The 24,567-nt window shown below is 33.9% G+C and overlaps 1 protein-coding gene across 3 annotated transcripts in view; it reads right to left on the bottom strand.

Moving 5' to 3' along the window:
- LOC150100974 (ATP-dependent 6-phosphofructokinase-like) overlaps positions 1-24,567 on the bottom strand; it is a 308,202-nt gene that overhangs the window by 59,407 nt on the left and 224,228 nt on the right. For all 3 annotated transcript variants that reach the window (XM_090401413.1, XM_090401415.1, XM_090401414.1), the window contains exons 14-15: positions 17,806-17,893; positions 47-199 (exon numbers count right to left, since the gene is read on the bottom strand). In XM_090401413.1, coding sequence (XP_090257539.1) covers positions 47-199; positions 17,806-17,893 — 241 coding nt within the window. The remainder of the gene's footprint in view (positions 1-46; positions 200-17,805; positions 17,894-24,567) is intronic.

Genomic DNA, 24,567 nt, shown 5'->3' with positions numbered 1-24,567 from the left:
AAATGCATGGTTTCTATCAAATTTTAAATAAAAACATAACACCTACCTCAGTTATTTCATTCAGTGCAGTATCAGCACCAAGAGAAAAGTCAGTTCCTGGCACATTATTACTAATTGTAGCAGGAATAACACACATAGGAATCCTCAGTTCTTCAAACTTATCTCTGTTCATTGCCATCTGGTCCACTGATTCATAAGCCTGTCATTAAAGTAATTTTTTTCTTTTCAATTTATAAACTTCTATGCTTTTCTCAAAACATATAGTAGAAAAAATAAAACTCAGAAATTTAAAATGGTAGTCATTCATGGAAAACATAAACATATGCTTGTTTTCAAATAGACACTCCCATAAAATACAAAAAATTGCATACAACAAAGAAAAACTGAAACTTGATTATTATTATTATGTGACACCTCCAGGGAGTCCAAAGACTCAGGGAGGGAGAGTGTGGCAACAGCATTGAACGATTGACATATCATTCCAATGTAAATCATGTCACCATGCTGTATCATGAAGAAAACTTCCTTTCAGATTATATCAAAGAATGTACCACTGTCATAGCTCTCAACTATAACTAGCAATTTATTTTAAGTGATGTCCAGAAATCATTAATTAATCTCTCAGCATTCATCTTTTCTAACAATTACTTCCAAACAATCCTATAAGACAGATGGCATATGCCACACATCAATAGTTCCTCATTCTTTAATTTGATAATACTTATCTCAGTTTTTTAAATTTTTGTATTTAATTTGTTTACTTCCTTTACTACCCTGAAGAAGCCATCTATTCATTTTAGTGATTTTTTTTTCTCTCTTTGTATGTTTCAACAACTATTAAACCTAGTTTTTTTTATTTATTTTTTATTTTTTTTATCACTATACTCAAGTCATAAAATTCCATTGTAATAATTTCTCAAAGATTTTAACAGATGTTAAGATTTATTATATGAGAATAAGGTGGAATATCAAGAAGTTATTGTCAGAAGAAAGCATAATCAAAGAGTGGAGGATCTGATGTGAGCCATTCAAGCCTAAAAGAATGATAATGTACACATGCACACACACACCAAATTTCATCCATCTATAAGAAGAGTAATGAGGAACATCTTAAGAAGCAGAATTGAACTTAGGGTATTTTCAGTCATGTCATGCTTTACAGCAGGAAGATCATACATGGATGATACTAAATTTTAAAAATTATGGAAACAATTACAGTGGTATACTATACTAAAACTTCAGTTTAATAATCACCTGATATTTTAACCCTCATCTCAAGGTATAATAAATTTAGTTTAATCCTTTATCCAAGTGAGAGCAAATAAAGTTTGCACCTGAAAATATCTTCAGGACTGAATATGGTGTTGTACTATCTTACCTGGGTAAGTAGTACAACACCAGGCAACTCGTAGCAAAGGTGGAGCAAGCTACCAATACTCCTATCCAAGTGTCTCCCATAATGCAAAACACATCTCCTTGTGGATATGTAAAATGTTATGCATTAAGGGATGCCACTACCCAAACTAGTTTTGACCTTTATTGAGGTCTCTTCAGTGGGAGCCAGGCCCAGCAGGTAAGATAGTACAACACCATATTCAGTCCTCAAGATATTTTCAGGTGCAAACTTTGTTTAATCTCACTTGGGTAAAGAATTAAACTAAATTTATTATAGTCTAACCCAGTGAAAAATAAACTTTCAACATCTTTCTCTAAATCCAGAGTAATTTAATAAAAAAAGGTGCCAAACCTTTTGGCAACTCCTATAGGTAAAGATGACCTTGCTTTTGCTTCTGCCTGGTATCTCCAACTCTGGGCCTGGCTCCCTTAATGGTAATGGTAGTGGCCAATCCCTTAATGCATAACATTAGACATATCCGCAAGGAGATGTGTTTTGCATTATGGGAGATACTGGGATAGGAGTGCTGGTAGCTTGCTCCATCTTTGTTACGAGTTGCCTAGTGTTGTACTACTTACCCAGGTAAGATAGTGCAACACTATATTCAGTCCTGAAGATATTTTCAGGTGCAAACTTTGTTTGCTCTCACTTGGATAAAGGATTAAACTAAATTTATTATAGTCTAACCAAGCGAAAAATAAACTTTCAACCTCATCTCAAGGGTTTTATTATTATTATTATTCAGGCCTCCATGGAGTCAAAAGACTCATCGTGGGAGGTCCTTCCTAAGAAACACAAATTCTATCAAGACTCATCGAGGGTAGGTACTCCCCACCGCCTAAGAAACACAAAGTCTCTCATACCATATCTTGAACTCATTGACCATTCTCGCTCTCACCACTCCATCAGGCAATGCATTCCATGGTTCAACCACCCTCCATGCAAAGATACCACTCCTCACCTCCTTGCTCACAGTTTCCTTTCGTAACTTCCAGGGATGGCCTCTTGTCATCACTCCTTCCCGCTGTAAAATTTAGTCATCCCTACTGGGACTCGAACCTGGGACCTTTGGATTAGAAGTCCAATGTGCTATGCAGGTTGAAAGAATTATTAAAAAAATATCCAATGCGGGTTGAAAGAATTTTATCTGGAGTATACACATATATACAAAGAAACAAACTACACTACAATCTACATATTATGTTAAAGTCACACTAGTTTGGTTAGCCATTAAGATTACTTGACTGATCTTTGGCATTAAAAAAAAAAAAAACTTACTACATCCAAGCTAAGTCCCTGTTATCAGTTTGGCTAAAAATCTGGAGGCCAAGAAGGGCTGAAATTTGGAGGCTGAAATTATTGCTTAGTTTTAAAACACAGGTTTGCTATCCAAATTCTTGGAATTTTTATGCCTTCATTGCTTAGATTAGGATGGTTGATCAAAATTTCAAGAAACAGGTACTTTTCCAATCAATTTGGTGTAGGCTTTTAAGAGCATGATCTGAGAGGCCTACTTTACTAAATTTGTTAAATTTAATGTGTCATCTATATTTTTTTTTTATAGACTGGAACTGCACATTCAGTTTCACCAATATAAGTTACAGTAGATTTGGTATACACCAGGGTGGGCCTGGAAGGGTAAGGGCATCCTTGGAGGAGTTGAATATGTTTAATTTTACAGGTAGTTTAAAAGTAGCATTAAGGTTGTGATGCATAGAATTCTATTATTTTGTGCTATGGTTTTATGTAATATATATGTTACTGTAAAAGCCCAAAAAGTGGTAAATCCTAGCATTAACATAGTGAGGTTGTAAAAGTCTGAAAAATGATTCTAAATGCTTCCATTTCAGGCTTTTACCAAACCATTTCGTAAATGCTATGAACATTTATGAACACCAATTGGTAAAAGCCCGTTTTGTTTACATTATAATCATTTATCTTTGTCAATTTAAATTAGAAACATAATGTCCACTTCATATACACTTATTTCTTCCTTTCTGGCTTCTTCGATGCTTAAAAAATTTTCTTTGTACAAGGTAAATTGGTTAGGTTAGTATAATCATGTAATATGTATAATGTATAATACATGTATAATCGCTTCCTATAATCATGCTTTATACTTCCACACATATCTTTTCTGGCAATAATTTTTTTTTTTTGTTTTATCACTTCAAAAACAAGTACCTCATGATCACTCTCACCAATTGGTGGCAGTGTCAACACCTCTTTAACAACTACATCTTGTGAAGTTATCACCAAATCGAAAACATTAAAGCATCTGGTTGCTTCTATCATATGCTGCTTGCGATACTTCTCTCTCAGGAATTCCACAAACTCAATCTCCTTGTTCACATACATACATTATGTGCTCCTTCCATTCTATATACCTGTAATTAGTCTCCCATCAGGATCACCTTCTTTTTATATGCCCAACTAATTTCCCTAAACATTTCACAATCGGTATTCTCTGCATTCCCTGGCCTATAACAGCATCCTATCAGATATAATAACCTGTTTATTTCAACTTCGCACCATACAGATTCAAAATCTGTGCATGCACTATCAACTTCTACATTTTGCAGACACAATTTTTCTGCAATCATTAACAGCACTCCCCCCTCCTCTTCACATTTCTATCCCTCCAGAAAATTATATATCCTTTTATTTCTATTCTTGACATCACATCCTCCTCAGACAACCAGGTTTCACTTATTCCAATTATCTATGGGCATACTCTCTCAATCAATGCAACAAACTCAGCTCTCGTTTTTTGAATACTTCTTACATTTGTGTACAAATACAACAATCCCTGTGATGAGAATGGCCTCAACAGGCCTGTTGAGGCTATTCTACCAGCACCAACATTCTCTAGTCTAGCTGCTACACCACACCTCTCTTCAGCCTGACTACTCCTGTTTCCTTGATCCTGATTTCCATTCCTACCTATCTCATCCTCACCTTTATGCATTCCATCGTCTTGTGTTGCTGCAACACATCTTTAACAACAACACCTCATATTTAGAGAGCTATCATATCTATCCTCTTGTCGTACAATCCATTTATTTGTGCTATCCTGCTTCACAAGTACATTGATTATTTACTACATTAACTTCTTGACTCTATGTCTTCTCAGAAAACAATAGACTTTCTAACTGGCCAACACCAGACCCATTCAAATGTAATCCACCAGCTTTAAACGATTCCAACTTCCCTTCAAATTCACTCCATAGGTTTACCAACTGAACTCCCTTTGCCTCACACAACTCAGCCATCTTACTATTCATTATCTATGCTCTTCTTCTCAATTCACTGTTATCATATCTAGGCAACATGCCTACAACTTTCACAACAACACTATTCTTCTTTACCTGCTGCAACAACTTCCTCCAGTCTCTATCAACATTCTTTTTCTCCCCCAACTAAGTCATTTGTGCCCACAACTACAACTAATTTTGATGTGCAGTCTTTCCTTTTCTGTAACACATAAGTTATTTACTTCATTGTTCCACCAATTATTATTTGTAATTACACCTCTACTGATTGAGTCCCCATACAATGATTTATAACTATCCTTTGACTCTTTCTTCATAATACTAACTTCCTCTTTCTCATTATCATCAGCCAATCTCTTCTTTAGATGTGTAATATCCTCTTCCAGATGTTTCATTTTGCTTTTCATTTTCACTAACTCTTGCCTAAGCTCTTCTACTATGGTCCCAATGCTTGCTCCCATTTCTAATTGCTCTAATCTATCAAGACACTTTTCACATGTGTTAATGTTTTGCTTCTTCTCATTTATCCAAATGTCCACAAATCTTTCACTTTGGTGCGTACTTATAGCAATTTTTGCAATGCATCCACTGCGAAAAATCCAAGGCAGAGTCAGACTTTTGTGCTGAAGCCTTCCATGCTTACATACATTTCTTTATGGATGCCATTTTCAGAAGCAGTGTGAAAAAACAAGTAGGAAATCAGAGTACAAACAACAAAATATTTCACCACCACCACTGAAGGACACTTGTATTTGAACTGAAAAAATGCAGCACAATTTGCGATAAAAAGCCACACTATACACTAATTAAAAACATTTTTCTTTAGCACAGTTCAAATCTACTGCTACATTCACTATGAAGTAGACATTTCAGCAGGAATGTCATATGAAGCTATTAGGACCACAAATTGCATTTTATGAAGTTTTCAAGGAAAACTAAGATGCTGTATCAGGTGAGTGTTGGACCCTGGTATCAGGAGAAAACAAACAGAAGTTGTGGAAATGGATTTTTTTTTTTTTAGATAAACAACCTCAGAAATGCATACATTTAAACAGAGAATAAAGTGCCTGAAAGAGAATGGAGGGCCATGCTTCAAAACAGCATGGACATGACCAGAGAATGAAAGAAGAATGACGACTATTGAGAATTATGAATTGGTCACTTCCTGGAAGGCAGAAAAGTCTGAGGATTACATAGAGAAGAGACCATTGTGAGAATTATGGATATGAGAGAGAGAGACTTATAGGAGGAAGAATGAAAAAAAAACTGTTGTAAATAGAATCTGACAAGTGAAGAAACCTGCAAAACTAAATGCAATCCAACCTTGTCTAATAAATTTCATAACTTTACAACTGAAATTATAGCTCCACTCACCACCTATTCAGGTCCTTCTATATAAGGTCCCAACTTCTGTTGCTACTCATAGTTTTCCTCAACTTTGTGTCATCTGTAAATGACTGCACATCGCCAGCTTAGCCAGTTCTAATATTGTTAATTTGCAATAACAGTCCCAAAGTAGACCTCTGTGAGACAGAACTAGTGAAGTAACTTTCCTTTTTTGGTACTGCTCACCAATACAAACTTTCTGATATCTATCCAACTCACTAAACTACTCTCTCATTTCACTAGTTTCAATTTAGTTGGCAATTTGTCATGTAGCAATTTATCAAAAGCCTTTGAATGCCTCTCCCCCATCCAATGAACTATCATCTTGTTCATCATCACACTTTTTATGGATTTAGACATATAATGACCTGTTCTGGCCCAGAAGTCATCATTGAATTTCTTTAGAAGAATTTGTTTTTCATTCTTTCAATGTGTTCCATTCATTTATGTTTATATTTTTTTACTTTTTCTATTACTGATTCCTGGTTTTGTTCATTCATAATTTCTTCATTTCTTTTGTGATTGAATAAAGAATACTTTGCAATTTTTCTCATAAACTTCATTTCAGCTTTTATTAATCTTTGTCTTTTTGTTTTACTGTCCAGATTTCACTTCCAAACAATAGGACTGGTAGAGCTAATGTATTATATGCTTTTAATCTAGTTTGTTCTTGAATTAGATTAGGTTTAAATACAGAGTTAATTACACCTGTTATTTTTAAATATTTTGCAATTTTTAGGTTTATATGTTTTTCATTTTCATATGTAATCATACATCCTAGTTAGTTAAATGAATTCACCTGTTCTAAAATCTCATTATCTATTACTATTTTAGTTCTTATGGATTTTGTCCTTTAAAGCCCATTGCTTTTGATTTTTCTGTTGATATTATCATTCAATAATCTTTGGCTTTTTGTTTTTCATTCTTTCAATGTGTTCCATCGATTTATGTTTCATCATCATAGGAAAATATAACTGAATGTAAGAATTACAGAGGTATTTCCCTACTGAGTGTTTGTTCCTGGTAAAATTTATGCAAGTATACTTGAGAAATGGTTGAGAAGGATTGCAGAAAGGAAGCTTGGTGAAGAACAGCTGGATTCAGAACAAATAGAGGCTGTCAGGATGAGATTTTTACTTTACAACAAATAGTTGAGAAATCATGGGAATATAACAAAGATCTGTATTTAATGCTTTGTAGATCTGGAAAAGGCATATGACCAGGTGCCAAGAGAAAAGCTATTCAAAATGCTACAGTTATATGGTGTCAATGGGGCATTATATCAAGCAATACTTAGTCTGAGTTGTAAGTCAGCAGTTAGAATTGAAGAACAGGAAGGTAGTTTAATGTTAAATCTGGTGTCAGACAAGGATGTACATTATCCCTTCTGTTATTCGTTATCTATACAAATCACATTATGAAGGAAAGTGGTATTAAACCTGATTAAAAATTGGAGATCTTAATCTCAGTTCTTTATGTGGATGATGTCATACTTCTAAATAAATCTGGTACAAGTTTGCAAGATTTCCTGACTAAATTGAATAACTGTTGTAATAGATATGGTATGAAGGTCAGCAACAACAAGGCAAAGACAATGAACATAGGCAGAAGCATTGAAAATATGAACTGCATTGTGAATGGAGAACCTATAGAACAAGTAAAACATTTCAGCTACTTAGGCACGATTTTTAGTGAAGATGGTAAATTAAATATGGAAATAGACAACAGAATCAACAAAGCTCGTATGGTAGGAAGTCAACTGAATAAATTCATAAGGAATAAGAGAGAAATTAGTCAAAACACTAAATTATACAAGACAGTGTTCAAACCCATTTTAACTTATCAATCTGAGAACTGGGTTAGAAGTAAAACACTTGACCAAAGACTAGAGACCACAGATATAAGAGACCTGAGAAAGATGAAGGGTGTGAACAGATGGCATCAATAGCAATATCATATTAAAAACGAGGATATTAGGAAAGAACTACTAGCATCCAGGAATGTGTTAGCAGAGTTAATCTCAGGCGGTATGGCCACTTAAACAGAATTATTATTATTATTATTATTATTATTACATCACACCTGCAGGGAGTCTAAAGACTCACGAGGGAGGGCATCTACTCTACAACTCTTCGTCTCACTACTCCACCAACCTTCATCATCTAACACCAACACCATCTACCGCTGACTACCATCCCTAGTGCCTTCACAGACAATCACAACATCCATGCATGGCAGGATTCGAACCTGCAGCCTTTTGGCTGGAGAGCAAAGATGCTAACCACTCAGCCAACCAGGCCGGCAGAATGGAAGAGGAAAGATTAGCAAAACAAGTGTTCTCTTCCAGGTTGGCAGAAAAAAGACCTAGAGGAAGACCAAGATATAGGCGGATTGATACAGTGAAAAGTGCCTTAGAAGACAGAAATAGAAGATCTGAAAATGTCGGAGTCTTGGAAGGTAACAGATTGATCTGGAGGAAAATTGTAGATAGGAAGTTAATAATGATGTAAGTTTTTCATGTGGTACTATCATATAACTGTAGACTCTTTGAGGATACATATCAGAAATTTTATAATGATCATCTTTGGCTATTTCATTTCAATTTAAAATATCTTTCTGCAAGTTATTTTCAGAATTTTTAATTATTATTTAATCATTAGCAAAATAGGAGAGTGCAAGTTTACAGTAGAAGAAAGTTTAATCCCTTGACTGAAATTTTTATTCCATTTTATTTTTATTTCATTTAAATAAATATAAGGAGTTGCTGAAAGGAGACATCCTTGTCAGACTCCTTGATTTATCACTCTTGAATATCACTCTCATTTACAGTAGAAGAAAGTTTAATCCCTTGACGGAAATTTTTATTCCATTTTATTTTTATTTTATTTAAATAAATATAAGGAGTTGCTGAAAGGGGACATCCTTGTCAGACTCCTTGATTTATCACTCTCGAATATGAGAGTTTATAATTTAATCTTATTTGTATTTGATTATTTTCATATATACTTATGATAGCTTTTAGAATATTATTTGGTATTTGTCTTTCTTTTAATATGTTAATTAAAATACTTCTTTTAACTTTATCAAATGCTTTTTCAAAGTCAATAAATGTTATATATGTTTCTAAATTGTATTCTCTTCTTTTCTCTATTATTAATTTTAAGCAAAAAGCCGGGTCTATATATGATTGTCCTTTTCTAAATCCATTTTGTACTTCTAAAAGTTTTCAGAATATTTCATTAGTTTGTTATTTAAAATTCTGCTATATATTTTGAGAATTAAGAATACTTATACCTCTAATTTTTTGGGTCTATTACCTTTTTTTAAAAATCGGGATATCACTATTGGTTTTTTCCATTCTATCGATGAGTTATTTATTTAACAGATTTTATTTAAAAATAATAAGTCTTTCTTTAAACCTTATTTCTGCATATTTCTATAATTCTGAACCTTCTTCTCCAGGTGATTTTCTATTTATTTCTTTCAAGCTGATTTCCATTTCATTTTCATTGAATGTCAGCAAGTTATCTTTTTTAAAATATTTGTCTGTCCACAATTCTGTATAAAAATGTAAAAATTCCTCTAATTTCAATTTGGTATTTATTTTTATGCTTTTTCTAATATCTGTACTTAAATGCTTCAAAATCTTATATACATTGGGCTTTATCTTATATAAGTCAAGTTCTAAATAAAAAACAAATTTGTTCCATGATCCTCTGTCTTTTTCTGACTTCTCTTTTTAGCTATGGCTCTTATTCTTTTATTCTCTGTTTCATCTTCTAATCTTTAATTGCTTAATCATCTATGATATGCTTCTTTTTTTGTTTTGATTATTTCTTTGATTGTATCATCCCACATCTTCAGTCTTTTTCTTTTTATTGAATTTTGTGGTCTATCCTAAGCTTTCATTTGCTGCCGTATTTAGTATGATTTTTATATTAAGCCATTCTATTTCTACACTGTTTTGTTTTATTTTATCTAAACATTGGTTAATTCTTTGTATTTCTGCATATAGCCATTGTATATTTGTGGCATTTAATCTAGTTTTATAAAAGAATGTTTTAAATTTTCTTTGTTCTTGTTATTTGTAGCCATTTAGATAGTAATCTTCTAAATCAAGGAAATCGATCGGTAGTGATTGAGGAAATGATCTCAACTTATTGTGGAATAACATCTATAGAAAACTTCGATGTCTTTTCATTTAAGATAAATTTATCTAATATCAATATTAGATTAATATTGATATTAGATAAATTGCTATTATTTATCTAATATCAATATTAGATAAATAATAGCAATCCCCAAAAAATGCTATTATTTTTAAATAGCATTTTTAAATGCTATTTAAAAATAATAATAAATACATTATTATTATATCACACCTCCAGGGAGTCCAAAGACTCATCGATGGAGGGCATCAACTCTACAACTCTTTGTCTCACTACTCCACCAACCTTCATCTTCTAACACCAACACCATCTACCATCAACTACCACCACTAGTGCTTTCACAGACAATCACAAACATCCATGCCCATGGTGGGATTTGAACCCACAGCCTTTTCGGTGGAGAGTGGATATGCTAACCACTCGGCCAACCAGGCCAGCATTTCTCTATGTTTATAGAAAGAATTCATTATTTTAAGATTATTATAAACCACAAAGTCAATTTTTTACCATTCCTGTTTAGAATGTTCTCTATGTATTCCTATTATTCATTTTTGTTTTTCCAATTCTTGCATTTAAGTCTCCTGCTAATATTACATAATCATTTTTATTTATTTTCTATATATATTTTGTAACTGATTATAAAATTCAATATTATCATCTTCTCTTCCTTCTTATGAGACATATAAACCAATTATTGTTAAATAACCTCTATTTTTATTCTAGCTTCTATTATTCATTCATTTCATAGTTTATAATATGTTAACTGTTTTGAAAGGAAATTATGAATCCAAATCATAACACCTGCTTGTGCTCTTTGATCTCTGTTGACTCCACTATATATGACATTAAAATTTTCAGTTCTCATGATTCCTTTTAATTTCTTTTTTATTTCAGTGATTATTGCTATTTGAAAATTTCTTTCATTTAATATAGAAGAGAATAGAATAATAATAGAATTGAACCTAATTCTATTTCTTTATATGCTATTCCTCTTACAGTCCAGTTTGCTATGTGTATGATATTTTTCATTTCCATTTTTGTTTTACCTTTTTTCATTCCAGGGTCGTTTTCTATAGATTCATTTTGAATACCTCTCTCTATTGGCTAAAAACTAATTTAGTGTCCTCCATATCAGGTTACTAGCCTATGGGTAGTCCAGTGGTAGAGCTGCTACCTTAAGACTTCTGAACTTGCCTTCTTCCAAATTTAAACACATAGGAGGAATAGGGTGCATTGAAAAGAAAAGAGGAGATTTTAGGGGGAACATAAATATACATTAGAAATGGAAAGACTCCATAGCCCTCGAGTAATCTAATAGTCATCTTGTTATAATACAAAAACAGATTGCTAAAACACAATCTCTTTAACAAATCTATCACAGAGAATACTGCTATTATCACCCCACTTATGAATCCCTCACCAAACCCTTCACACTTCAACCACAATTCCAGACACACTTAGCTGGCTTATAACTCATAGTCTCAGTCTTATCATTTCTTTATAAATGGAAACAATTTTATCCTATTTCTACTCCCTTTTCAGTTGTCCTGTCACAACAGTCTTGTTAAAGATATGCCAAGGCTGTTATTAACTCCCCGGAACATTCCCTTCAGACACACACATATGGTGATATGATAATAAGTCCTACTGCCTTTTGAATATTACTTATTCCCTCATTATACCTCTTGCTCACTCACTCAGTCCATCCTCCATTATGTTCTCTACACTCAAGCTCCTCTCTCCCTCTCTTTTTTTTTTTTTTTTAATATGACTCCCACCAATGAAAGGCTGTGTTTATCATTATGTTGCATTCATGAAAACGAAATTTACCTTGAAGATTCCACTAAATGCAACAACAACCAATCTACTTTTTCATCCACTAACATCACATTTCATTTTATTGGTTTAATCAGCTAATTTCTGCTCTTTTTCATATTTTCTGTCCTTACCAACTGATTCAGTTTCCTGGCCTGATCATTTTACTCCTCATCCAAATGATTATGACCCTTCATCTTGTGCTGCCTCCATAAAGCCATTTTTTTCAGACAGCTTGCTTAATCTCTTCATTCATCTCTTTTATTTCTACCTTATTTAACCTTTTTTGCCTTTGGCATGCACTTAGACATGGCTACCACTAAATATTTCTTGATCTGTGTGCAAGCAGACTCTGTCTCCTTTCCACTGAACTTCTCTTTCCATGATATAGCTCTTAGTTGTCTCCTAAGTTTTTTTATAATCATTGGCCTTGTAACTTCACATATACACTTTCCTCATAGAGTCTTCATATGGCTGGCTACCATACAGGATCACTTCATGGTCACTCTTGCTAACCAGAGAAAGATTATTTGACACCTATTCATAATCACATCCTCTGATTACATGATCAGATCAAACTCTCTCTCAATCCTCATGCGTTCTCTGCTACATACTGCCTATGATAATTATCTTTCAACAATAAGACATTTATTTTCCTTATTTCAAGATGCCATCTTTTCAATTCCAGTCATCACTGCTACCATACTTAAAATCACCCTTCTCTTGTTCATAAAGCTAATTTGCCTATACATTTTTTTTTTTGTTTCCACTGTCCACATTTCTTAGTTTGGCAACAACGAAATATCTTAACCTATCAACCTTCACCTCACATCATACTGCCTCCAAATCGCAGATATTATTTCCCCTTTGAACATCCCCCCCCCCTTTGTTCAGCATAATTCTCCCTTTCCTGTACTCAAGAAAAACATTGTATACTTCTATTTTATATTCCTATCAATTTTTATATTCAATCCAATCACTTCTTCCCACATTTTTTGGGCAAATCAAACAATGAAAAACATTTTATCTACTCATTTCTGATATGCTTATCATTAGTGAATATGCATAGCAATTTTTTGAGTTCATACCAATCCTGCCCAAGCCACCTCCTGTAAGATGTAACTTCTTCACATCTTCTTGCTCACCTTTATCACACCTTATTCTATGTATCTCCCGCTCAAACTCCCCCAAGGAGATAGCAGGCCATCCCCAAACACATTCACTACTACTTCAAGCATCCACTCTCATTATGCCATGTCTCTCTCTCTCTCTCTGCCCATCCAGATTCCTGCTTTTTTTTCATTCCTGCATTCTTACATTTTCCTCTCTCAAATTTTCTCCTTGCATTCACAGGCACTTCAGTCTCACTGATTCCATTTCCCTGCTCTTTCACATCATCTCCTACTTTCTGTTATCAACTTTTGTTCATGTGAATCATTACACTCCCTTTCAACAACAACAGTTAGTCTCTTTAGTTGAGTCACCATTCATTTAAATTCAATCCATCCCTTTTATAAAATTTACACAATACAATTTCATATGTCACTTGAGTGCATCCTGCACATCAACAAATTACAATCCTTGTTTTCTTACACAGCTTCACTAACATAGTAGAAAAATACATAAATATTCATGAAAGCAGCAAAATATCCTACAGGCTATTAAAAAGCTTAGAAATGAAGGAAAGGAGACTGAAGTAATTAAAGATGATAAAAATGCCATAGTGTTGACTCAACACCAGACTTGTCTCATGTTGATCAGCTGTCCTTCATTGAGCGATATGTGAAAGAACATGGAACTCCTGTGGAGCATTTCTTGGGTTTCATTCCTAACGTAAGTTACAAATCTGAAGAGTTATTACACAGCTTCACTAACATAGTAGAAAAATACATAAATATTCATGAAAGCAGCAAAATATCCTACAGGCTATTAAAAAGCTTAGAAATGAAGGAAAGGAGACTGAAGTAATTAAAGATGATAAAAATGCCATAGTGTTGACTCAACACCAGACTTGTCTCATGTTGATCAGCTGTCCTTCATTGAGCGATATGTGAAAGAACATGGAACTCCTGTGGAGCATTTCTTGGGTTTCATTCCTAACGTAAGTTACAAATCTGAAGAGTTATAAGAGGCAGTTTTGAATTCACTAAACGAGCTTGGAATTGATGTAACAAATTGCAGAGGACAGGCATATGATAATGCTGGTAACATGTCAGGCAAGTACACAGGACTGCAAGCAAGAATTCTCGAAATAAATCCATTGGCAGAATTCACACCGTGCGCTGGACAGTCTCTGTCTCTAATTGGTACTTGCACTGCTGAATCCTGTCGATACTCTTCTGCATTTTTTGATGTCCTTCAGAAACTGTACGAATTTTTCACATCTTCAACACATAGGTGAAGTGTTCTTAGAAAACTTCTGCAAAAGTAATCAAACATCCTTCGCCTACTCATTGGTCAGCTCGTGATGACGCCTGTCGGAATCTTCATGAGGGATGGAAGGAAATAATTTCCACTTTGTCCGAAATTGAAAATGACACCACCCAGAAGAAAGTTATGCAATGTGAAGCAAGTGGGATTCTATAGCAACTTCAGTCAGTGGAGGTTGGGATCATGATCTGCCTATGGGGTGATATTCTCGCAAGAATGAATGCCACAAACAAGAAATTACAAAGTGTAAACATTGATACAGGAACTGTATATGAACTGTATGGGTCCCTCAAAGAGAGAGTTACTCTATGAATCCTATGAAGAACAGGGCAAAAAACTTAGTGGAGTTGAATTGTATGAGGAAGAGAAAAAGAGGAAGAAAAGCCAACCAGGTTTTTTGACGACAGCACAGATGAAAGTAACGAAAATGAAGATGAGTACAATCCATCAGTCAGTTTCAAAACTGATACTTATGACACAATTTTGCACAGTCTCTCATTCAAAATGAATCTAAGAAAAGTGTCATATGAAAACCTCTCGAAGGAGTTCCAGTTTCTCACAACAATGCATGATAGGTGAAAAGGATATCATAAAAGGGGCAAAAAAACTTCAAGAACACTTTGACTGATATAGAACCCGAATTTGTAAACGAACACTTCAGAGTAGACCTGAAATCAAGTGACCTAGAAATAAATACATTCCTACAACTTTCACAGAAAATTCGACAGGAAGCTATACAGTGTATATATCCCAATCTGGACACTGCTGTTATGAATTTTCTGTGTAAGATTGCAACAAATTGCTCAGCTGAATGATCGTTTTCCGCCCTCAAAAGGTTGAAGGACTACCATAGAACAAGTTCAGCAACTTGGCAGCTCTACAAATTGAGAGCGATATTACAAGAGCACTAGACTATGAGGATGTGATAAATACCTTCGCCGAGCAAGTGGCAAGACATAGAATATTCTAGGACATTTTGGGTGAGTCATAATATATATATATATATATATATATATATATATATATATATATATATATATATATATATATATATACAGGGTGTTCGGGATAAATTTGACAGTTTCGTAAGGAAAAAGAAAATCTTCTTTGTATCTATTAAATTTAATGAATTGACAAAAAAAACATTACAGGCAGAGTTAATTACAATACTATCAACAAGATTTACTCAAAATAACCACCATTAGCATCGATCACAGCTTCAATTCTGCTTCGGAACCTCGAACAAGCTGATGCTACAGTCTCCCTGGGAAGGGCCGCAAAAACTGTTTTAATTTTATCCATTAACTGGGCTTTTGTATTACTGGAAGTGCGATTGGTGTCTTTTTCAACTGCGCCCCATACAAAATAATCCATGGGGTTAAGGTCTGGGGAGTTTGGAGGCCAAACATTTGGACTGGTGAAGAAATTTTCAGACAACCATTTTTGACTTTTCCCAGAGGTGTGGCAAGGGGCCGAATCCTGCTGCCATACATACGGCCTACCATTGGCTACCCTTGTTATCCAGGGCTTGACTACAGTTAGCAACTCCACGAACAAAGCCCGAATTCCAATGCCAGGGTTCTTCAACACCTGTTCCTGCAGATTTGCGAGGAATTCTGCTGTACGAACGCAATCAGATCGTCTGCTAGGGATCTTTCTTCTTGCTACATCCTCGTAGTCACCATTGCAAGTCTCTAGTTCATGCCTGATTGTTTTTACTGTATTCAGGGAGCATTGGGCAGCAGTCGTAATATCCTTATTTTGATGGCAGGCACGAATCATCATGATACAAGTTATTCTCTTCCATGATTCAGGTGGGTTCCAGCTATCCATCCTTTCTGACATCTTGTATATGAATGAAGAAGGGTCCAAACTTTTAAATGAAGAGAAGTGTGTGTTAATACATGTAACTTACGGAAAAATATAATTAATTATAAATATGTCAAATTTATCCCGAACACCCTGTATGTATATATATATATATATATTATGAATTTACAATATAAATAGGTTGTGCATATAAATCAACATGTTCAATAAATATGAGGGGCGGCACTTTCTGCGGGAATAGCGGTGGGAAATACCTAAATATGCCACTGAATGGATGCTTATGACAGATGTACCAACTTAGAAAAAAAAAAATCCTGCCAAAAGTGTTGCCATCTATGGTCGAGGCCAAAAACTTTTCAGATCACCCATGTATTTAACATGTTACTTGGAACATGTTCAGTGTTAGATCATTTACTTCCTGCTTCAACAATAAAAATTCACTAAGAACCCTATTATTTAATAGTTCCTTATCACAGTTTTAGAATAGAGACTATTCTTGACAAGTAAGTGTTCAACTCTCCATTAGTGTTCAATAGTGTTTGCACTACCAAGATTGTATTGCCAGTTTTAGTTTCTAATGAGGCATAATAGGGATGGCAATTACAAAATGCAGGTCTGTCTAAGTCATTTCACTTACAGATAATACAATTTTGACAGTGTATACTACAAGGGTATGCTGAAAAGTTGTGATAATCATCATGAAGGAAATAAGGTAGAACCATGTAACTTAAACTTTATTCTACATATTCCCCATGAAGTGTTACAACACTGCTTCATTATTTGCAATCCTGTGTTGAAAAAGTCTTTCCCTTGTTGCACAAACCAGTCATTTCTATTTCTGTTCTTGGTGATTATCAGAACTTTTCAGCCCCCCCCCCCCATATAGTATGTTAGACAAATAAAACATTCTGTGATAAGAATTCTAATAAGTGAAAAACTGTTTGGTATTAAGAAAGGTGTTGTGTGTGTGTGGGGGGGGGGGGGGGGGGGAGTGGCTGACCGCAATGATGGTAACTACTCCATGGGCAGGTCCATCCCATCTTGTCCTCATAGGCAAAATGCCATAAAGTTAGGTCCTCAATTAGGTAAGGCAAGCTTCGCAGTATATCGATGCTTTATGTCACAGAAATTTATCTTAGCTAGTCAAAATAAGAAAAGCAAAAAAATTCTATGTTCTATAGAGACGATGCTATTCTACAAAATTATTAAGAATAATAAATATTCATTTATTGCTTTAATAAATGGAGACTTATTAAGAATAAAAAATGGATTCATCTTAGTAAACAAATATTTAAGTAATAGCTGGAGTAGCAAGCAGCATTTGTTTTGAAACTTGAATTGATCAACAGCTTACAAAAATGGAAACCTTTCGTATGAGTTACACCAATGCTGAATTAATTGAAAGGAACAAAATCTAAAATAATTATAAATAGCACACTTCTCAAAACTAAAATTATAATGTTATCTACATTGTGAAATACATTGTAAAATAAAAACAAAACATTACCTCAAAGCCCCCTATCACTAGCAGAGCTTGAATATGAAACTCGCGTAATTTTGCAACAATCTGCTCTAGATGTGGCCCAGCTAATGTTCTGTAATAAATTATTACAAAAGCTTAGGATTGTGAACATTAAGTTGCTAATAACATTAATACCAAAACACACTCTCTGCGTTACTGTAAATAACAAACCGCAGCATTATTAAATTAGAATCAAATCACAGTAATATCTCATTTAATGAGGGCACTAAAAACAACTAGGTCGGTTGGAATTATGATGAGACAACGAAGGTGAGTCCAGTATATTGTCACTAATAACTGGATGCTCTCTGGTAGTTTTGCAGGATGAACAGAAATTTCACACAAAATAAATAAATATCACTTCTAAATGAGACCAGTTAACTTACTTCATTTGAGAAGTCTAAATAAAGGTTTCTTAGATCCCAGGCGGGGTTTGAACTATTTCAAATCTTGTCTGGGATATGAGAAATTAGCATCTCATGATGTTTAAGCTTATATTGATCACTTGGTCTACTGTGAAAAAATCTATATTCCCTGAAAGTTCTCAATCAGCAAGGCTTGACAAACTTTATTTCATTGTATTTTCCAGAATAGTAATTTTATTTGCATCATGCCATTCAAAGGTTAAAGACATTGACTGGTTAAAAAAATAAATAAAGTGCATCAATATGGAAAATGAAAGACAAGTGATAAAGAATGTTAAAGATACCAAGCAATTTTAAACCTGGTTTTACTCCATTTCCCAAGTAAGCAAACAGACAAACAAGTCGAGTTTGCACCTGATCCTACAGGTAGTGCAAGACCAAGGCAACTCATAGTAAAAGTAGAATACGCTCTGCTTGCACTACCTGTAGGATCAGCTAGACTTGCAACACTTGCAGGTGCAAACTTGACTTGTTTGTCTGTTTGCTTACTTGGGAAATGGAGTAAAAACCAGGTTTAAAATTGCTTGGTATCTTTAGCATTTATTATACCCAAGGTAAAATACTTTCTACATTTATATCTCCTCCTGAGATTTTTATTTAATAAGGTTAAAACACCTTATGGTAACTTGTTCTGGTAAAATACTTATAAGCTCTGTATTACTAAAATCTTGGTATTTCTAGCATGGCTCCCACTGATGAGACTTCAATAAAATGATGGGAGGAAGAAAGTTAAATAGTTCAGTCATTTAGATTGACACGATTCACCTTTAAAAACCAATAAAGCAAAAGCTATGACTAAGTAATCCATTGATCATACTGTTACTAAAGTAAGGTATACAATATAAACAGAGAGAAAATATTCACATTTATATAAAACAATGGCTCAATAATCTGTCAGCAATTAACCTGAAGAAGAATTTAGTATTATTAACATCAAACAGCTATGGAGTCAAGACTTGCAGCAGGAGGCCAAACACACACATACAAAAAAGATCGAATCTTGCCTTTTAGAAGTATTTGTTTTCTACACATATACAACACATTAAGGCAATGTATGCCACTCACCAACCATTCTCCACAAAGAGTCTGCTTCACCTTGCTCATACCCAACTTATACAGCTTAGAGAGATGGTTTCTTGTTTTACCCTTGTTCTACTTTATGAAAAATCTCCTCCACATGAACCTGGTAAGAGTCCGCCTACAAACATATATCTCAATCATATCACCACTTTTACTTCTATTCCTAAGGCAATGTAAATTGTATTCCATCCACCTGTTTTCATATTTGACATTTCAAAGTCCTGACACAAATTTAGTAAATCTTCTCTGGACTATGTCTAAGATATCCTTATCCCCTTGAAAACCAGGTAACCAAATCTGCACACAGTAGTCCATAAGCAGCCTGATCACGGCATTACACAAGGGAACCATAAACTCTTTGCTTCTGCATGTCAACATTGCTCACATTATTACCATAATCAATTTTGACATTCTCAAAATTTTAACACAATGTGATCCATACACTTCAAATCTTTTTTTATCCATCAAAACTCAGAGACATCTCATCTCCAAAATTTCTCCATTAATTGTATACTATACAAATCATTGTTGCCTTCGGAATCTTTACAACATACCTGCATCATACTGGATCATAATGTAGTTCTTTCCAACTTTGCATCACCTGTGGCATATCTCTAATTAAACCTGTACCAATATTATTAACATACAAGTTTAATTGTCCCAAAACAGATTTTACTCTCTTTCCTCTCCTTTGGAACTTGTCCTGTTGCAAAGTTCCAAAGGAGATCTTTGGAACTTTTGTGTTGTATATGTGCGTAGAGACTTATGTTAAACAGGTAAGCTTAAGGTGTTGTTATCTTCCTGGAACAATCTTTCAAGACATGGTAATATGTTGTCAAGTCTTACTAACTTATTAACATCACATTTACCTAATTCATCATATACTCCTACTCACTCACTATGTCCTTCCTCCACCCATACCCTCTACATTCCAACTCCTCATGATGGATTTATGAGGATGAAAAATATTTTGATGAATTGCTCATTGAATATTTTAACTATATTCTTTGCAGCAGTTATCAATGTACTATTTTCATCCACTAACATCATCCTACCATAATGATATATTGAAACAGCTCAGGATTTTTCTTAGGCTGTTGGCTAATTTCTACTCATATTGCACTTTTGATCTCCTTAAATCAAGTTACCTTCCTGGTCTGCTGTTTGCACTCTTCATGCAACTAATTACCTTTCATCTTGTACTGCCTTCATAAAGCTATTTTTTTAGATTGCATGATTAATTGCTTCATACATATATTTTACTCCTAACTTATTTAATACACTCATACACTGCTTCTGTTAAATATCTATTGATCTCTGCCCAATTAGCATCTCCCTCGTGACTCTTTCCATGTTATAGCTTTTGGTTGTCTAAGATTTTCATGATTATTAGCTTTGTAGTTCCACCTATCCTTTCTTCACAGTTCTCATATGACTGGCTACAACCTAAATGATCACCTCATGGTCTCACTTGCAAAAAAAGTACATTGATAACTGCTGCAAAGAATATAGTTAAAATATTCAATGAGCAATTCATCAAAATATTTTTCATCCTCATAAATCCATCATGAGGAGTTGGAATGTAGAGGATATGGGTGGAGGAAGGACATAGTGAGTGAGTAGGAGTATATGATGAATTAGGTAAATGTGATGTTAATAAGTTAGTAAGACTTGACAACATATTACCATGTCTTGAAGAATTGTTCCAGGAAGATAACAACACCTTAAGCTTACCTGTTTAACATAAGTCTTTACACATATACAACATGTGTTAGCTGCCCCCATTCATATCATCATCTGATATGATTGGATCTAAGATTCTTAATCTTGTATGTGATATTATCTAAGATTCTTAGGAACAAGAAGTGTGCTCTTATTCCCAGAGGCTATTATAAATGCTTATTATAATAAACATTTTTTATAATAAATGTTTATTATACACCCATACAAACAATGCTGACTAGTGAGGGAGAAGACTTGTTTGACTGCTACAGAGTGAGAGAGTTGGAAAAGATTAGCAAAAGAGATATGACCTTACTTCTTTGAGATATAAATGTAAAGATAGGCAAAAATAACAGTGGATATGAAATGGTGATCAGAAAAGAAGAATTAGGAGATGAAAATGAAATACTGTTCAAAGGTTTCTGGCAATTTAAGGAGGTACAATATTTAAACATAAGATACATACTCAAACCTGAATCTCACCAGATAAGAAGGGTAAAAACTAAACAGATCACATAACAATAAATAAATCATGGAAATCCTCCTTGCAAGACGTGAGAACATGGAGAGGAGAAAATGCATACACAGAGCATATACTGGTACAATATAAATAAACTGATAAATAAGGATACTACAGAAAACTTTGTCTTAACAATCAAAAGAAAAATAGCAAAATAGAAAACAATTATACAATGAAACAGCTAAAGAAATATTAGAAAAATAGGAGACAGTTCAGAAACAATGGTTAATAGACTTGAATACATTGAATGAATGAGCAGGTAAGTGGAAGTAAATGTCAGTTCAATGTTGAGATGCAAAGTATACACTTGGTGGGGAAAACTTTAAAGGAGGTAGATGGGTGAGAGATCTGGGAGTGGTGGTGAACAAGGACCTGATATTCAGGAGCCACATCGCACTAGTTATGAAGACATCGCACCAGATAATGACAATGATGAGGATCCTGACATGCAGAAATAGAGAGGTTATGATGTCATTGTATAAGAGGGATGCCATTGCATAGGAGGCCTTGATCAGGCTTCATATGGATTATTGTGCACAGATTTGGATTCTAGGTTTTCATGGTGATGAGGATATGTTGGAAAGGGTCCAGATAAGATTCGCAAAGATGGTCAGTGGTCTTTGGTCTGAGGTGTATGAGGACAGATTAAGAGAATGTGATTTGCAAAGCCTCCTGAATAAAGGGGGGGGGATATGATTGAGACATATAAGCTAGTGAGGAGTTGTTAGTGTTATCAGGTTGACATGGAAGAGATTTTTCATAGAATGGGAGAACGGAATAAAACAAGAGGCCATGACTGGAAACTGTATAAGGAGCGTGTGAGCAGAGGAGTGAGGAGAAAGTTCTTTGCATGGACAGTGACTGGTGAGTAGAATACATTGCCTGAATGTGTTGTGAATGTAGACACATTGAATCAGTTTAAGGCATGGTTGAATGAGGATTGTGTGCAATAGTGTGTACCTCCCACAGTGAGTCTCTGACTCCATGGAGGTCAGATAATAATCATTAATAAAGTAACAACTCCTCAAAAATCAACTTATATCTCAATCATATCTTCTCCTCCTCCTATCCTGGGCTGAAAGGTTCTGAAAATTGCATTTCTTCAATCTTTATTCATACCCAACATTAGAGAAACCACTTTAGTTAATCACCTTTGGATTCTTTCCAATATATCCTCATCGCCCTGAAAACCAGCTAACCAAACCTGTGAATAATAACCCATAAACATAACTAAGTCACATACAAGGGAACGATAATATGCTTCCATGTCACAACTACCATCTGCATCAAAGCCACAATCCACCATGATATTATTTCAAGTTTAGCAACATGTCCACTAAATTTCAGATCCATGTTAACCATCATCTCCAGATTCTTTATCTCTATCACCCATAGTGCACTTTGCATCCTATCCTTGCACTTTCTAAATTTTAATATTTTACACTTTGCAACACTGAAATGGAGAGCGATTGGTTAGTGGAATGCATTGCTTGAGTGTGTTGTGAATGTAGACACATTGAATCAGTTTAAAGAATGGTTGGATGAGCATTGTGTGCAATAATGTGTACCTTCCACAATGAGTCTCTGACTCCATGGAGGTCAGATGTTGTTAATAATAATAATAATAATAAAGGAAATATAGGAATAATAAAGGACAAGAAGAAGAAAATCATTACTTTTACAAACAGTTACCAGGAATATATGAAAAATTAAATAAAACAGACCATATAATTATAGATGGAGAGCTTAATGCCAGAACAGGAATGAAAAAAATTAATAATATAGAAAAATTTGGAGAACCAACAGTAAACAAAAATGGAAAGCAACTCATTGATTATATAACATATAATAATTTAAAATAACGAATACATTCTACAAACATAAAAATATACATAAATATACATAGTGTGCAAGAGGACAAAAATCAATAATAGACTATTTTATAGTGAAAAAGCATCTTCCTTTTTCTAAATGTTAAAGTCAGAAGAAGGCTAGAAATTAACACAGATCACTATATAGTGCAGGCAAAACTAAGGTTTCCACCAAATTGGTTTCAAAAAAAACCTAGAGAAACAAAATCTAATTACAAAGTAAGACTACTAAATTATTCGAGTATAAGAAATTTATACCAACAGAGGATTAATAACTACTTGGAAAAAATACAAGAAAATGAAGACATCAAAAAATAATGGAATAATATGAAAGAAATTATTACATCAGCAGCATATGAAAGTCTAGGAACACAAAAATACCATAAAAATAAAAAATTACATATATGGGACAATGAAATAAAAACAATAATTGAAAATAAAAAGTTAGGCTTTAAAGATGGTTAAGTAGAAAAAGACCAAGATGAAACTGAATATAAAAAAAAGATGAGCAATAGCCAAAAGAGAAACTGAAAGAGACAGAGAACATTGGGAAATTTGTATCATATCCAGAAAATGACATGTACAAAATAATACCCAATCTGCATAAAATACTAAAATATATAAATGCAGATATAAAAGAAACTGCAAATATAAATTGTGAAATAGATGTAAAAGAATTTTTGGATTACTTCAAAGATCTTTGAACAGATAATACTAACATCAAAAAAAAAAAAAAAATTACACCAATAACTTACAAAATGCTTTAAATGATATAACAATGAAAGAATTAAAGGATAACTGAAGTAAAATAAAAAAAAAGGCAAATCAACAGATGGGATAAAATTTCATCAGAAATTATTAAAATTTTTAAATAAAATATATACACATGGACAAATACCAATAGAATGGAATACAAGTGTAGTAATACCTATATTTAACCACCTAACCGGCCATTATGGATAAAATATGCATCCTCATATACTTCGTATCCATCATATATTTCAATGTAACATCAATGGTATTACAATTTTAATATGCACTTATGATAACCTTGACGTCTATAGATGTCATGGCCGGTAGTGTGGTTAAAAAAAAAAGGGGGGGGGGATAAAACAAAACCTTCAATAGA

Source organism: Typopeltis vanoorti, chromosome 12 (assembly GCF_054136105.1).
Source record: "Typopeltis vanoorti isolate ZY-2024b chromosome 12, IOZ_Tvanoo_1.0, whole genome shotgun sequence".
Classification (NCBI taxonomy): domain Eukaryota; kingdom Metazoa; phylum Arthropoda; class Arachnida; order Uropygi; family Thelyphonidae; genus Typopeltis; species Typopeltis vanoorti.
The sequence above is the reverse complement of the archived record's forward strand: the minus strand, read 5'-3'. Positions and strand labels throughout refer to the sequence as shown.